Here is a 17828-nt window from a genome sequence, read left to right as displayed (position 1 = left end):
AAAAGCATATATAAAAATAGTTATTGCTTGATATTTGGATCACATTATGTATAGAATTATGGTGCTGCCTATACGGGGTGTAAGTGACATCGTAACGAATACTGAGGGGGATGATTCAGACCATGATTCTGAGTTGATAGCAAGTGAAATTTTCCGTCGCAAAATTCATGAAAATTTTTGTTTTTCTTTTTATTATTTTCTGTTCCATACTTTTGCGACGGAAAATTCTACTTCATATCATCTCAGAATCATGGTCTCAATCATCCGTCAAAGTTTTCGTTACGACGTCACTAACACCCTGTATTATTTCATCTTTTTATTTTGAGCAGAATAATAATGGGTGGAAATTATAATTGTGCTTGGGTGTAACAAAAAAGGTTCGTCATTTATACCCAAAAATAAAGATGCATATAAGAATGTCTTTTATTCATGAAATTAGAACGTTAAACGAAAAAAGAAACTGTACAGCGCCATCTATATTGATTTTGAAGAACGTACCCTGGAAAGTCACTCATTCCGCACTCGGTAGGTACTCGATGGCTACTTGCTGTTTCGCAAGTCACTCGAAATAATTCTCGAACCGGGTAAATGGCGCAAAATGGCTTAACGACTTGGCCACGTTAAAGCACCGCTTATTATATGTGTTATTTCGTACGTGTGCTTAATCTCCGGTGAATAATGCAACATGAATAATAGAGTTCACAGTTTAAAAAATCTGCAGCTATTGCCGACATGTCATGATAAACGCAACAGTCGACAGATACGAGCTTAGGGAATACTTTAGGGGATGTCACAGACCCTGATTCTGAGTTGATATCAAGTGGAATTTTCTATGCCAAAAGTATAGAATTCAAAATAATTAAAAAGACACAAAATAATCCTGAATTTTGCGTCGGAAAATTCCACTTGATATTAATTCAGAATCATGAGCTGAATCATCCCCCTCAGTATTTCTTACGATACCGATGTCACCAACAACCTGATCAAAGTAAAGAGAAGCAATATAGATACCTAGCAACATAATTCTATACATAATGTGATACAAATAGCAAGCTATATATTTGGATCTAAATATTATTTTCATATAAGTATATAAAGTAATTGTCGCTTCTGCCATTACATTCTGTTTTGAAATAATTATGTACCCGAGTAATGAGAAAATAGGTAATGGCCTCGATTCCGGCAGACACCGCCTAATTTTATTTTAAGTTATATCCATCATTTTCATATCCGTCGAAAAGGAAAGGGACGGATGATTCACAGCTCTTAATTTTAGGAAGAATGAGTAAATGAATGAATAACCCGGGCGAATCAAAAAGGTATGTCGCTGGTATGCAATCCGTTTGACGTGCTGTCTACTTACCTGTGTCGGGTTATTGACTGATGTAAAATTTTTAGACGGTTGTTTTAGATTTGTCCTTAAAATTGACGTGTGTTCCATAAATTTTATGCCTGTCGATTAGTCGTCCCTTTCCTTTTCAGCGGATGAGAAGATGGCAGGTATAACTTAAAATAAATTTAGATGGTGTGTACTGGAATCAGCACAATTCTATTAGTATGGAATACTATTACAGTCGTGTAATACTACCGAGAACAGAATTTATCAACGTCGAGTAGGTTATTATGGCAAATATTCGAAATTAACTCCAATTCACTCTTTCACTCATCCTAACACAGTTTACAATAAGAGTGAATGAGACGGCAAGAGTACATTGAGCATCTTTTTTGTAAGTATTCAGCAGGAAATTGTGTGATTACTGGAATAGTGACTCAGCGAGTAACCAGCGAGGTCTTACTCGTAAGTTCAATGTATTCGTACACTCTACAATATTAAGCAGTTTATGTCAATAATATTTATTACTAGGCATTTATTCACAGGCGCAAGAAAGGCAGCCTGCAGACGTTGGTGCCAATAACGGACCTTCCACGCTACGTTCCCCAAAAACAATATAGATGGCGTTGTACAGCTTTAACGTGATATTGGTGCTAATTCCTGTAAATACCATCTAATTTTATTTTAAGTTATATCTGTCATTTTCTTATCCACCGAAAAGGAAAGGGACGGGTAATCGACAAGCATAAAATTTATGGAACACACGTCAATTTTAAGGACAAATCTAAAACAACCGTCTAAAAATTTTACATCAGTCAATAACCCGACACAGGTAAGTAGACAGCACGTCAAACGGATTGCATACCAGCGACATACCTTTTTTTGTAAATTTTAGGCAGAATTAAAAAAGCCTTCCAAAATTTTATATTGGCCAATATCTCGACAGAATTGTGTTGACCGCACACGTCAAACGGATTGCATATATGAGCGAGACGCCAATTTTATTCGCCCGGGTTATTCTTTCATTTTAAAATTAACAGTCGTCAATCATTCGTCACTTTCCTTCCTTTTCGGCGAATAAGAAAATGACGGGTATAACTTAAAATAAAATTAGGATGTGTCTGCAGGAATCGGGGTCAATAAATGCAAAAGTAAACTGTTGCTTTGTTATGTCGTCATACTTTTAACGCTTTAACCGCTGAACCGATTTAGATGGAATTTGGTATGGAAATAGTTTGAATCCGAGAGAAAAACATAGGTTTTTAACCTGGAAATCACTTCTTAAAGGGATGGGTTCTTCTTTTTTCTTCCACGGGGTGGGAGTAAAGAACACACCGAGCGCTATAACAGAAATCCACGCGAGTGGTTTTATAAGCAGGAGAATACGAAAAAATATTTTATTAGTAAGTACGTCATCATCACTAATTTAAAAGCCACGCTCTTGTTAGTGTAGCATTCTCCATGCTGCTGTTTCCCTCTTGCCTTCCGCCCCGTAGTGCTTTGTCTGACGAGAGTGTGATGGCGCCCAGAGTAGTCTATTTCAAAGCCGTACTAGGACTCCTGTCCTCCGCCTCTGAATAGTACTGACAGTTACTGGTTCCCTCAGGTGTTAGTACGTATAAAATAGTGTATTTAGTCCTATCAACTCGAGTAAGTATTAGGAGTGGGACCACGACACGATAAAAGCGCGTCAAATAAACTCAATATTTTGAAGGGTATCTGTCACTTCTTACATTAGCTAGAGCTGCATACCTTAGAATATTACAATTATTGATTCTGACAAGTGGCGGTCAGTCACGCCAAGTTCAAGCAAGTCCACGACAAAGCCGTGTACACACACATAGGTATAACACAATTTGCTACGTTGATTGATAAGCTTTGTTTAAAATTTTACAATTAACGAATATCGAACTTTATGTTCGGAAAAAATATCATAGCGACCAAATTCGTATGCCCTATGTAGACGTTTTCTTAAAACTTTAATAAAATACCGTCAATTTCAAACACAACGAAACATGGAGTTGAAATCTATTCGTTCTGGTTTATTTGGGCCCGTAGAAGTATGATTATACTCATGTCTGTCTATTATGAAGTAAGAGTGAACAATGAACAGAAAGCATTCAACTGTTTGTCTTGCGGCGTGTTGTTAAAATCGGCAGAGACATTAGTGCTGATTTCTGCAGACACCTCCTAATTTTATTTTAAGTTTTAAGTACATTTAAATGCATTAATAATATTTATTATTATTAATTTGATATTATTATTATTTTTAATATTATTTTTTAGTATTTATTATTATATTTTATTATTCATATTATTTATTATACCGAAAAGGAAAAGGACGGGAAATTAAAATAAAATTAGGTGGTGCTGCTAGAATCTGAATGATGGGTTACCTATTTGGGCGATAGGCTAATCTGATCACTCCACAAAGTTCACGTCCATCTTATGACATCATATCATAGTTACAAGTTGTCTTCTCATTACTTGTGGCTCTGTCCACCCCGCTAGGGTGTGAGTTTATTCGAGTTCTATGTTTAGCTTCATAATTCATTTATTAGCAAAAAAACGAAATAATAATAATAAAAGTACATTGTCATTAGTCATAACTTTACTTACACGTCACAAAAAACAAACAACTCACAAAAATTATGGCATGCAATATGTAACGATTCATTTTATTAACTAAGTATTATGAATTAACATTTGGAATGTTCTTGTTGGTAAATGCATACCAGCCTTATGAATTGAACCGTGCACGAACAAAGAGTGGCCTCCGGGCTGCGGCGGAATGTGCGAAAGGTGAAAGAAATGAGGTCACTCCGGAGTATTTTTACACCGGGCAGGTGGACTCTGCAACTGAAACATTTGTAAATATAAACATTGTCTGGTCAGATTAAAATAAACACTCACAAACCTCTTTGTTAAACGCGGCATAAGGCTGTTAAGACATTCTTACTGACATACTTAACTTAAATCGCATATATAGTCAGGCCAAGCCTCCCATAAATCACCAGAGGGGGTATGTAGCTTACTCCACCACGCTGCTCCACTGCGGGTTAGTGGAGATGTTTTGTTTACTCACAAAAACAATTAAATCGAAAAGTCTGACTCGGACAGGATATCTTTTAATATATTTTTTTTCTTTTTGTGAGTTTCCTTACGCACGAATGAGTATTATAAAAATAAAATCCTTCTTACTCACATTACGACCTCTGTGGTCCAGTGGTTGAGCGTTGGGCTCACGATCTGGAGGTCTTGGGTTCGATTCCCGGTGGAGACATATCACAAAAATTACTTTGAAATCCCTATTTTGGTTAGGATATTACAGGCTGATCACCTGATTGTCCGAAAGTAACATGATCCGTGCTTCGGAAGGCACGTTAAGTCGTTGGTTTCGGTTACTACTTACTAATGTTAGTAAGTAGTCGTTACATGAGCCTTGTCAGGGGCGTTTGGCGGCTCAATAGTAACCCTGACACCAGGGTTGATGAGGTTGGTTCTCCACCTCACAACCCACACGATAGAAGAAGAAGAAGACTCACATGTTCTGTCGTCTTACGTCGCTTACCCCTAAAGGGATCACGGGGGTGAGTCACATTAAATAGCAATAAATTATCTAAAAATTAAATAAACAATCAATGATTGCTGGCACGCAGACACGGCGTAACAGAACAACGGGATAACAGAAACATGGCGAGAGATTTTTTATGAAACTGCAAACAAAATCCGTCGATGCAAGGTCACCGGCTGGTGAGCTGGACCACGATTTCGCCATACATTTTATACCTATACCCGATGCATCGGAAGAGCCGTGGGCTAGTTAGTAGAACGCTTGCCTCTTCTGAGGTCGCAGGTTCGAATCCAGCACACAGTCGAATTTGTTTTCAAATTCATGTTTGGATAAATTATTATCACGTGCTGAGTGTTTATGACCAAGTCAACCATAAATATTTTTATACTATAATAGTTTTTTGGATTGTCTATGGTTAGTTAAGAAAAACTCAATGTTATAAAATGGTGTAAGTTTTTTCGTGCCATAAAATAAATATATCGTGATTCTATAAATCGCCTGTTTTTTATGTTGCCCTCATCAAGCTACCGGAAGGACTTTAAAATATATATGTAGGGCACACTGAGCAGTGAAGGAAACGCATATTCCCTAGAAATGCATTTTCGGAGGTGACCTAACCTGTATTGGGCTGGTTTTCCCTTCGCGGGTTGGGAGGTCAGAGAGGCAGTCGCTTCTGTAAAAAAACCGGACCTGTCAAATGTTCAAGTTAGGTAAGCGGACCCTGTGAAAAATGTAATAAATGCTAGGGAGATGATGATGACCCATATACAGGGTGTTAGTGACATCGTAACGAAAACTTTGAGGGATGATTCAGCCATAATTCTGAGTTGATTTCGAGTGGAATTTTCCGTCGCAAAAGTATGGAACGGAAAATAATTTAAATAAGCTCTAAAATTTTCATGACTTCTCCGACAGGAAATTCCACTTGATATCAACTCAGAATCATGGTCTGAATCATCCCCTTCAGTATTTGTTACAGTGTCACTAACACCCATACCTACTTGTATGGCTACTGTATGTACTTGTATGGGGTGTAAATGACATCGTAACGAATACTGAGAGGGATGATTCAGCTGATTATTCTGAGTTAATATCAAGTGGAATTTTCCATCGCAAAAGTATAGAATTAAAAATAATTTAAAAAAACTAAAAAAATAACATGAATTTTGCGACGGAAAATTCCACTTGATATTAACTCAGAATCATGGTCTGAATCATCCCTCTGAGCATTCGTTACGATGTCACTAACACACTGTATACAAGTGTAATAAGCGTTGCTAGAAAAGTTCGTTTCCTAAATATCCCAACTGGGAAATGGTCACAGTGCCCTCTGCTTTGATGAGCGTGTCTCGCGGAGTGTAGGCCATTATAGACGCACCTTTATAGCGATAACGGACGCTATCTATCTTTATTAAATAAACGCTGAGACATAAAGCTATGAAAGTAATTTCCTGCGTATAAAATTGTTATCTATACGACCTTGTATCGGTATTAGGATGTACTTAGTGTATAGTATAACCCCTAGAATAGTACAGCACTTCCCCTTGGCAACTCTTTAACTTATAACTGGTATTTTTTTACTTTTAAATTGTATAAGTAGTTTTTAGTATTTCTAATTATTCTTATGGTGAAACTTATTATGAATTCGGAGTATTCAGTAATAATTATTAGTGAAATTAAAAGTAATAATTAGTTTATAATAATTAGTTAACTATATTTATATTTCTTTTTAAATAATCGCTGAACATACATGGGGGTGTTTCTGGTAGCTAATGAGCCTCTCTATCTAATTTTTCATTTTGAACCTGAACTTCTGGGCCACCCTGTATATAAAACAGGGAACAAATTGATGTTTGCACTCGACCTCTAACCATCTACTACAGTCCACACAACAAGAACCGAACATGATATGAACATATTTACAAATTGATTGTAAGTATATGAAGTGGTCTGAATCCCAGTTAGTGATAAGCACTGAACCCATATGGTCTTTTAATTTTTATATGGTGGAAAATATTTCAAAATGGCGGGACCAACTGCTTTTATTGGAAATTCTATATTGTTAGGTACTGATCTAGTACTAACCGCAGAAGCCCTTTGGATAACTCTTACATCGTAGCGTTACGGGTTCGAATCCTAGAACCGGCTGTGAACCAATGAATTCGACTTTGTCTTCTTCTTTCGTGTGGGTTGTGATATCAATAACGACCACCAACACTCTTGTAAGGATTACTATACCAAATTATTATTACTATGCCAAAACTTAACGAGGTCCCCGAAGCACGGATCTTCTTACTTTCGAGTTTCGGATGATCAGGTGATCAGCCTGCTATGTTTTATGTGATGTATCTCCACCGGGAAACTAACCCGGTACCTCAATGTGCGCCCAACGTTCAACCACTGGGCCACAGGCCACAGAGGTTTTTTTTACGCGACTTATTGTAGATTTGCCGCAAATGGCATTAACTACTTGGCCGGCGGACCACACAGACCGTAACCAGATTAATAATCATGTGACGAATCGGGTTGAGGGTGCCCAGTTGGGAGCGAACTTCGGCTCAGGGCGACGTCTGAGAGGAAGAATATTTGAAAAAATTTATCGACCCTAGTGGTTGGACAGCGATAAGTGCTGAATGAGGGAAATCGTCGTCCACGCCGGCGGGGCGGTATTGGGGAGCATACGTTTAATGAGCTATTAATCTTAAGTGCAGATTTCACTAACACACAGCTGGCTCGACCATTACAGACGGCGATAATAATTTATCCAAATCCTAGGTCAAAGATAAATTATGAATTTCTGATTATTAGTAAAGACAGATTACATTTGAATACTTAATGAAAAATGTATATGAAAGTGCGACATTTTGTCACGTTTTCTATGACATCACAGGTTGCTTTTTCATACAAATTCTATAGGAATTTTGTGTTTTGAAGTTTAGACTTCAGCGCTCCCCATTTGTCCGGCCAAGTAGTTAATGCCGCCTGCGCAATTCTACAATAAGGCACGTCAATAAAAGACGTTTAGTAAAAAGTAACTGATTTGACTAGTAGGAAAAATACGTCAGACATGGCTGTATGGGCATAGTTCCCTTTGCCTTACCCTTCGGGGAAAACCAAAACAAAAAAAAAATTGACTAGTAGGAAACTAGCCTCATCATCACCAGCCCATTAACGTCCCCACTGCTGGGGCACGGGTCTTCCCTATGGATGGGTAGGGAGATCGGGCCCTAAACCGTGCGGATTGATGGTTATTAACGACTGCTAATGCAGCCGGGACCAACGGCTTAACGTGCCTTCTGAAGCACGGAGGAGCTCGAGATGAAAACTAGATGGTAACTAGCCTATTGTAGACTTAATGAACAAGTATGTGTAACCTCGCCTGTCTGCGGTTCCAGGTTCGACAGACGTGGACATGCCGTCATCGCTGCTGCACTCCATACAGAACCAGATGCAGAGCAAAGGAGGGTACGAAATGGCGTACGGTGTTAAGGTAACTATCAATACATAACCTTTAAAGATAAACAACGAAAGGTACATAAGTTTGTATCTTTACAATTAAATGTGCACATGCATACATGAGCTCACGACTATATCCCAATTGGGCTAGTCAGGGGTACATCCATCGTAAGATGGATGATTTTTACAATAAAATACCAGATAATATTTTAAATGACAATGGGCACTTTTGTATGAAACTTGGTCCAAGAACCTCCACTGATGAGACTTATATGTAATGAAAGCTTATGCTTTCCCTATGATTCTGGCAAAGTTCTATCAGATTCTGTCCCGGGGTTCTTTTTTTACGGCCATGTTTGTCCTGGCTAAAAATGTGATAAAATACAGTGGGAGCTAAAATCGACTCAAGATTTGTTGCTGGATAACTAAGTCTACATAAATAATTATGTATCATATTGTATATCATTTTAAAGAGGATCTTTTCCAAAATCCGAAACATAAAAAAAAACAAAAAAAATCTTTTTTTAAGCGAATTATAGTCAATTTATATCTGCAGCGCCATTGTTTCTCGGTAGCTAAGTTCAAGTTTCATGCCTTTTTCCCCTTCCAAAAGTATCTTACCGATTTTTTTTATATTGCTTCCGGAATTTGATCTGAGTGATAATAACAAGAAAAATAAATAAACACCTCTCCGATAGAGACCGGCTAAGCTATTGCCTATTGCAAGAAATCGTCATCATTAGCACGGTATTGCATATAAGCTTATCAGCAACTTGGAACTTGGTCCACGAACCTCCACTGGTGAGACTTGCATGTAATGATAGCTTATACTTGTCCTATGATTCTGGCAAAGTTCTATCAAACTCTGTCCTAGGGTTTTTTACGGCCATGTTTGTCCTGAGTGTACAGTAGTGGACTGCAAAATCACCTCAGGATTTGTTGTCGAAAAACTATTTAACTTAGTCTATATACATAATTATATATCATAATGTATATCAATTTTAAAGGGGAAGGTTATCAGAATCAGAAACACAAATAAAAAAAAATGCATTATGTAAACGACTTTTAGCCAACTCACGTCCGTAGAACCATTTTTCTCAGCAGCTACGTACGAGTTTCGCGCCTTCCAACCTTTCCAAAGGAGCCCAATCATTTTTTCCTTCTTCTGATATTGCATTCTTAACCTGACAAGTGACAACAACAAGAAATAAAATAGATACCATTCCGATAGAGGCCGCGTAAGCTATGGACCTATTGCAAGATAACGTACTCAAAGGCTTGTCATTATAATCCAACAGACGTAACATGATTAGAATGCGGCGGGACGGAAATGTAGTACATCGCCTTATGCGAAAGAGACGAAATATGTGTCTCTTTAACACTAACAGTATACAGCTTAGTACGAGAGAAACAAGAAATAAGTCATTCTAATCAAGATGCAATACAATGACTCTAATGTATACAAAAGAAACACATTTATTAAACAAGTTCAGGCAATAACTGGTGCAAAAGGCGGCTTTATTGCCAAGGTAGCAATTACTACCAGGCAACCTTACGTTTACGATACGTTTGTTGTACCATTCGGCATTGTTTATAAGACAAGATATAAGCCTGGATTAATAAAACAAGATTGTGGTGAAAGAAAACATACTACATTTGCGTCCTCCCGCATTCTAATCATGTTACGTCTGTTGGATTATAATGACTAGCCTTTGAGTACGTTATCTTGCAATAGGTCCATAGCTTACGCGGCCTCTATCGGAATGGTATCTATTTTATTTCTTGTTGTTGTCACTTGTCAGGTTAAGAATGCAATATCAGAAGAAGGAAAAAATGATTGGGCTCCTTTGGAAAGGTTGGAAGGCGCGAAACTCGTACGTAGCTGCTGAGAAAAATGGAGCTACGGACGTAAGTTGGCTAAAAGTCGTTTACATACTTAATGCATTTTTTTTATTTGTGTTTCTGATTCTGATAACCTTCCCCTTTAAAATTGATATACATTATGATAATAATATATAATTATGTATATAGACTTAGTTAAATAGTTTTTCGACAACAAATCCTGAGGTGATTTTGCAGTCCACTACTGTACACTCAGGACAAACATGGCCGTAAAAAAACCCTAAGACAGAGTTTGATAGAACTTTGCCAGAATCATAGGACAAGTATAGGCTATCATTACATGCAAGTCTCACCAGTGGAGGTTCTTGGACCAAGTTACTGATAAGCTAATAATATGCAATACCGTAATGACTTGCTAATGATGACGATTTCTTGCAATAGGCAATAGCTTAGGCGGTCTCTATCGGAGAGGTGTCTATTTATTTTTCTTGTTATTATCACTCAGATCAAATTCCGGAAGCAATATAAAAAAAAATCGGTAAGATACTTTTGGAAGGGGTAAAAGGCATGAAACTTGAACTTAGCTACCGAGAAACAATGGCGCTGCAGATGCAAATTGACTATAATTCGCTTACATAAAGATTTTTTTGTTTTTTTTTTATGTTTCGGATTCTGGAAAAGATCCTCTTTAAAATGATATACAATATGATACATAATTATTTATGTAGACTTAGTTATCCAGCAACAAATCTTGAGTCGATTTTAGCTCCCACTGTATTTTATCACATTTTTAGCCAGGACAAACATGGCCGTAAAAAAAGAACCCCGGGACAGAATCTGATAGAACTTTGCCAGATTCATAGAGAAAGCATAAGCTTTCATTACATATAAGTCTCATCAGTGGAGGTTCTTGGACCAGATTCGCCCATTCTCCTTTGTCAGAAAATTTTAAAGCTCATGTGAAGCTTACTTTATGTAAAAAAGCTTATCATAAGATTAATGACTAATGAACTTGTAATGTATATCCTCATTGGTTTTTAAAAGATGTGTTGCTGTTGCAGTTTCTTGTCATTTCTTCTCCTCAGCCATAACACCTTGCGAAATGACGTAAATTCAAAAATGTTACATTGACCTTCAACAAGTTTATCCATGATAATTACGTTGAATAAATGATTCTGATTTCTGATGACCTAAGTACAAAGACGTCACCAACCTGTCTGTTAGACCAACGTGATAAGTGGCAAGCTGCATCGCCGTCTGTAATGGTCGAGCCAGCTGTGTTAGTGAAATCTGCACTTAAGATTAATAGCTCATTAAACGTATGCTCCCCGATACCGCCCCGGCGTGGACGACGATTTCCCTCATTCAGCACTTATCGCTGTCCAACCACTAGGGTCGATTAATTCTTTCAAATATTCTTCCTCTCAGACGTCGCCCTGAGCCGAAGTTCGCTCCCAACTGGGCACCCTCAGGCAGGCCTGTTGTCTTAAATTTTGTACCGGGTGAGAGCCCTCAGCGCTCACGTCAAGAAAAAATAAATGTATGCAGTGTGTAAATGTATTAATTTGACCTCCAAACGGCTCACATGTGGTTCACTGTCTGTCATTTCACGGCCCAGTTGACTACAATCGTGGTAGAACTTGTTAATTTGTGTTTTTATTATATTTTATTTAGACATGAAATCGTTTTTTTTTATTATTATTTTGTGAATGTAATTTAATGATATAGATGAAACAGTCTCAAATATAATAATAATAAAGTTTTTAATCCCTAATGGAACGGCCGATCCACAAGTCATCATCCCTCAACCAGTTTAATCCAAGATGGATGATAAACCTCCTGGTGATGGATTGTCATCTCATTACTAGCGGGAGTAAAATAAATACACTATCATTTTGGAAAAGATAGCTTTACGCTCTCGTGTGGGTTACGAGATCAATGCCCGAACTCATCTTCGTGTCAGGGATACTATTGAGCCGCGAAAGGCCCCTATGTGACATGTCTAAGCTACCTTTATCCTTTTTATTTAATTTGTAAATGTATCTTTAACCGACTTTACAAAATTTGGTATGTGTGTTCACACAAACAGCCTATATGCGTCCCACTGCTGGCCACAGGCCTCCCCTCAATCAATCGGAAGTATCTATATTATCGTTTTTCTTCTTCTATTGCGTAGGTTGTCAGGTGAACCAACCTCATCAACCCTGGCCTCCGGGTTATTACTGAGCCGCCAAAGGCCCCTGACATGATTCATGTAACGACTAGATACTTACATCAGTCAATAAGTAGTAACCGGAACCAACGGTTTAACGTGCCTTCCGAAGCGCGGATCATCTTACTTTCGGACAATCGAGTGATCAGCCTGTAAAACCTATTCAAACCAGGGCTCATAAACCCGGGACTTCCAGATCGTGAGCCCAACGCTAAACTGATCCATGGAGGCCGTGTGTTATCTATCAGTATTAATGTTTTTTATTTTTATTTTCAGGTTTACTGATGCCCGACCCGCGGCACGGACGCTAATGTCACGAAAGAGTGAGACGATGTGTTATTGTATGATCTACACTATTTATTATTAAACCTGTACTTTAAGTTACTATAAGTTACGATTTTGTTGTGTACATAGACTAAACCTATCGGTATAGAAATCTAAAAGTTACCTGTTGATTAATTATTTTTATTACTTTCATTAGTAATTTTCATTTCCGTTGCCTGCAGTGGTGTCACTTTATAACTCGTAAATAACAATAAAACATATTTACATATTAGGTGGGTGTTATGTAAAATAACTTCCCTACTTTCAATTTTCTTTTCGCATTCTGTAGTAGGTTTAATTATTAATTGATATTACCGATCATGATAGCTTCTTTGCTTAACGAAAATTTCATATATTTTTTTCGAGCTACGCAGTAACCAGACCGTTGGAAATTATGGGTAATTAAGTTAATTTCCAATTTCATTTTTAATCTTTGTGATCAGCTGATACGTTCTCCACTAAAAATATTAGGCTTTTTGATAGACACTATAATTAAATCTTGTGAACATCCTGAATCAAAGTCCAGATATAAAAAAAATGTTATTTACTGTACTTACTTACATATTAAATTAAGGTATACACCTAGTTCAGAAAGACAAGAGTAGGTAGCCAAATTAGTATTTCCATACATTAATGTAATCACTATGTAATGTTTTAATTATGTATAAAAATAACCCTTTAATCGAAGTCGCCATTTTTTTTCAAGTATAGGCAGCGACCTACTTTAAAATGGCTGACGTTAGTCGATATTTGCTGTCCTTGTTCAACTTTACAAATACTGTTGAAAATACATTTTTGTTAGGGGTAATATGAGTACTTACCTAAGTAGATGATTTTTACTTTCTAAAAGCGATCCCTTTCCACTCAGTAGAACGTTTGTAGAACCCCGAATGTCCTGAAGCTAAGTTTCCTAAGAACGAAGACGCTAGGTACCTACCTACTCACGTCTAAAAATACAGGGGGGTTAAAATGGCCACATCGAAGCAATTCATCTAAGAAAGCAATTAATTGACATTTGTTTCCATTGCGCACTTACTTTTATATGCGCAAATGTCAAATTGCAACATTGCTTTCTTAGATGAATTGCTTTGTTGTGGCCATTTTAATCCCCCTGATGTCCTAAGTTCTAAAGGTTATAAAGTTATATAAGATAAACCTTGCTGCTTTAAAACCATGTCGCATCAACTTATTTGACAAATTGAAACAAATACTCAATTAATTTCAAATACTTAATTTAGTGCGACAGGGTTCTAAAATACCTATTCATATTTTTAGACGTGATATTACTTCGGCAGTCTCACCTACAAAAAGTAAAGTTGCAAGTATATTGTAATCGTCAATGTTAGCACTAGTACTTATATAGGTACCTATATGATGTTTTTGAAAGAGGAATCATGTGGCTATAATATTTATCTATCTATAATAAGATGTGTAATCCACGTCGTAATTTTCTCATAACTTTACAGGGGAAACAGAGCAGGAAATAGTTACATATGTACACCCTTATAAGTAGTTACTCATTACATGTGTCTATACGAGTTGTTCTAATTTACTCTCAAATAAGGTGTTTTTAGGTGTAAAAATGTTTCATTAACGTCCATATAGATATCCATAGTTATATAAACAGAGCTGCAGCTAGAGAGGTCTTTTACAGGAAAACCTCATTATAACGATGATATTCAATAAACATTGTTCATACAAGACACCTAATTTTGATATGTTACCTACAATTCTCATTAAAAAAAAATCGAAACACGAATTAGAAACATTATTAAAAAATATTTGTACTTACGAGTTTTAGTTTAGAAATAAATAATAATGTGAGTACAGCAAGCATATTAAGGTTTTAATTCTTAATGATGATGTTCCAAATTTAAAATGTAATTGAACTGGTGTTTTGTTGAACAATAATTCGGTAGTGTTTATTTTTTTTTTTTTACACAAATAATAAGTATAATTAACTACTCTGCCTATTTGAACGTACAGAATAATTGACACAAATGAAACTATAGTAATAAACTAAGTAGGTACCTACTTGATTGTAGAAGTGTAGAGACTTCCCTAGTAGTAATCTTGCAGCTTTGAATCTATATTGAGCATGTTGGAATTTACTTTTGATCAAACAAAAATGGTTTCCAGAAAGCCGTGTATAGTTTAAAAAATATATCTAAAATATGTATTTAAAAAATATAATATAGTTCATTGTAATATTTTTGGTAAAGACCCTTGATTTTGAAAAATAAAAATTGCCGTGGTATTTTGTCTTTTATAGACACTGTTTTGGTATATAGATAGTTTAGGCAGGATACCTATCTTCATAAATATGCATAACTTCCAATTTCAAAACATAATAAGCTCACGACAATTTTCCCGATTGTTGAACTAAGTACCTACCCACGTCTTTCTTTTAGACCATTAAGGCAAACCATATCGCCGTAGTGGTGGAGCCAGCTGTAAATGAAAATTTATTGTAAGATAAATTAATAAATCATTGGTGCAAGTCCAGTACCGGGGATCACATTAACTTACCTACTTTTTTCTAAAATTAATAAAATTTATATATTGTAATGTATAGCCTCGGGACATTCTAATTAAAATAAAACAATTCTGTGTACGTAAGTGAAAACCACATTACGCAGGCACTTTGGATGTAATGTACGTATTAAAAAAACAATATGTATGTCTATCTATCTATCTTTTTAGTTGTAATGTAACTAAACATAATGCATAAACATGTCATGAAATGCATGACAACAATGTTTCTATTGCATTTACATTATCAAGTAATTTTTTGATCATTTGTTTACAATGTGGTGGTGAAGTGCACTTCAGTAAGATCTTATCAGTTTGGCTACATATATATACTTATACAATCAATTATGAGGCTCAACCAAATCATATATCAAAAACAACACTATTCTAAATGAATTCGTAAGATATGAAGTTATAAAAGCCACAACCCACAAAATAATATCATACAGAAACCAGCAAAACTGATGAGATTTTAAAACTCTAAAATTATTTTCCTGTATCATACCTATACAAATTAGAATCGTTAATTAAAATATTCTCATATTTAGATAATTTCATTGTAATTATAGTATATCGTCGAAGTTATAGTTACGTGTTAGGAATTAAAGTGCAAATGTTTCTCGTATTTGTACAATAACGGTCTTCGTGCACGAATAAGTTTGTGCAACAGAACGGCTGAAACAAATAATATTGCAGAGACTGAGAGAAATCTATATAATATATATATTTATATAATCATGTGTATAACAATCTATATATGTATATATATTAACAGGAAAACATAATGGGTATTGTGATCCATCCAATTTTAGGGAAACCTAATGTAGAAGTTTAAATATTTATAAAGTATGAAAAGAAGTAATTTTGTCATTTTATTTTTAAAACGACAAAGTTTATAATTGTGTAAGTCTTCGAGTTATTTACGGTATATCTAATATGTACTATATTTGTGTACCTTATACTTTAGGTAGTGACATACTACTGGATTTTTCTGGATATAAAAGTTTAAAATGAAATTTGGATTTTTTCATTTGCACGTTACCCTTACAAAACAGGAAACACTTTTCAATTGTTTTGCCATTTTATTATTTTTCTTGGAGTATTTTCTTTTTGTGCAAGAATAAACCTAAGAAAGGTAGGTACATACATAGGTTTACACCTTTGGTCCAAAACCTACTTTTATCCTTTAGTTTTTTCTCCTTAGTTATTTTTTTTACGCAATATTAAATCCAACTAAATAAACTTTGGTGTAAATGTGTATTGATACGCAACTTTGGTGTAAATAATTACTTGCTTCTCTTTATGCGCCATTAGTTTTCGGCATTATGAAACACGAGTAAGTAGTAAGTAGAAATACGTAGTTATTATCGTAGTAATTAACATGTACTTGATTGTAATACGATTGGTAAAACCACCTGTCTCTCAAGAGCCATCGCGTCGCGTCGTAGCGTCTGGAATCGTAGACAAACAAAATAAATGACGTCAGCTCACCGTAATGCAACAGATGCCTAATTCGACGATTGCTCCGCTGAACACCCAAAGTGTGCTCCTGGTGGTAGAACGGGTAAATTCTAATGCTCTGTTGTGCCCCTTTAGTGGTACAGAAGGGAAACTTTTGAGTTACCTGTCGTGCTCCTTTTAAGTTATGAACACATTGGAGGGACTACTAAAATGAAATAAGTACTTGAAATATTTGTTTTAAATGTATAATGTTAAGTATTTAAAGAATAAAGAACATTTTATTGAACCAAAACTTTCTTCCTTCTAAGTTAAAAAAAATATATATTTTGCTACTTATAAGACTATTGAAGGGAAGAGAGGAAGGGGTAGACCTAGGATAACATTTATGAAACAAATAAAAGAGAAGGTGCAGGTCGTGTCGTATCGGGAGGTGAAGGTTTTGGCGGGAAGAAGAGAGGAATGGCGGTTACTCCACCGACAAGAGCGCAGCTCTTAAATAGAGAGAGAGAGAGAAGACTATGCAAATTAGTAGTTCTATCTAAGTAGATTTTATCCTTCGTTCTCTTAATATTATATTCTCAAAATATTACATTCGCAAAACATTACATTCGCAAAATATATTGTAGAGATACTATAACTTATTTGAAGTACTCTTCAGAGTCAAGTGCAAATAAAATAGTCATCATGTGTTCCATCCTTTGTAGGGGTAAAGTGGAACCATAAATATAACGACATAAGATGTGCTCCACCAAACCACCGAAGGAGCACTACGGATCATACAAAATTTACTCGTTCTACCACCAGGAGCACACTTTGGGTGTTCAGCGAAGCAGTCGTCCCTAATTCTCTGTATCACTCTTGTCTCTCAGACAGGGGATCCCGCTGAGTGTAGACACATCGTTCGTCTGTGTGCAGTATCACGCAACTAGTTCATATTACTTAAAACGCCTACATAATAACTGCTTTGGTAAACCGACCGAACGATCCCGACAGTCACAAAATTTAAGACAACAACAGGCCTGAGGCTGCCCAGTTGCGTCATCTGAGAAAATTATATTTGAAAGAAAGTGGGCCGATAGCAATAAGCGCTGTGT

At 36.2% G+C, this 17828-nt stretch overlaps 1 protein-coding gene across 1 annotated transcript in view; it reads left to right on the top strand.

Annotated features, from left to right (window-relative positions):
• LOC126380401 (CDC42 small effector protein homolog) overlaps positions 1-17011 on the top strand; it is a 65190-nt gene extending 48179 nt beyond the window's left edge. The window contains exons 3-4 of the mRNA XM_050029794.1: positions 8303-8397; positions 12694-17011. Coding sequence (XP_049885751.1) covers positions 8303-8397; positions 12694-12702 — 104 coding nt within the window. The 3' untranslated portion in view covers positions 12703-17011. The remainder of the gene's footprint in view (positions 1-8302; positions 8398-12693) is intronic.
• Positions 17012-17828: the final 817 nt, after the last annotated feature.

The sequence above is a fragment of the Pectinophora gossypiella genome, chromosome Z (genome assembly GCF_024362695.1).
Source record: "Pectinophora gossypiella chromosome Z, ilPecGoss1.1, whole genome shotgun sequence".
NCBI lineage: Eukaryota > Metazoa > Arthropoda > Insecta > Lepidoptera > Gelechiidae > Pectinophora > Pectinophora gossypiella.
The sequence above is the reverse complement of the archived record's forward strand: the minus strand, read 5'-3'. Positions and strand labels throughout refer to the sequence as shown.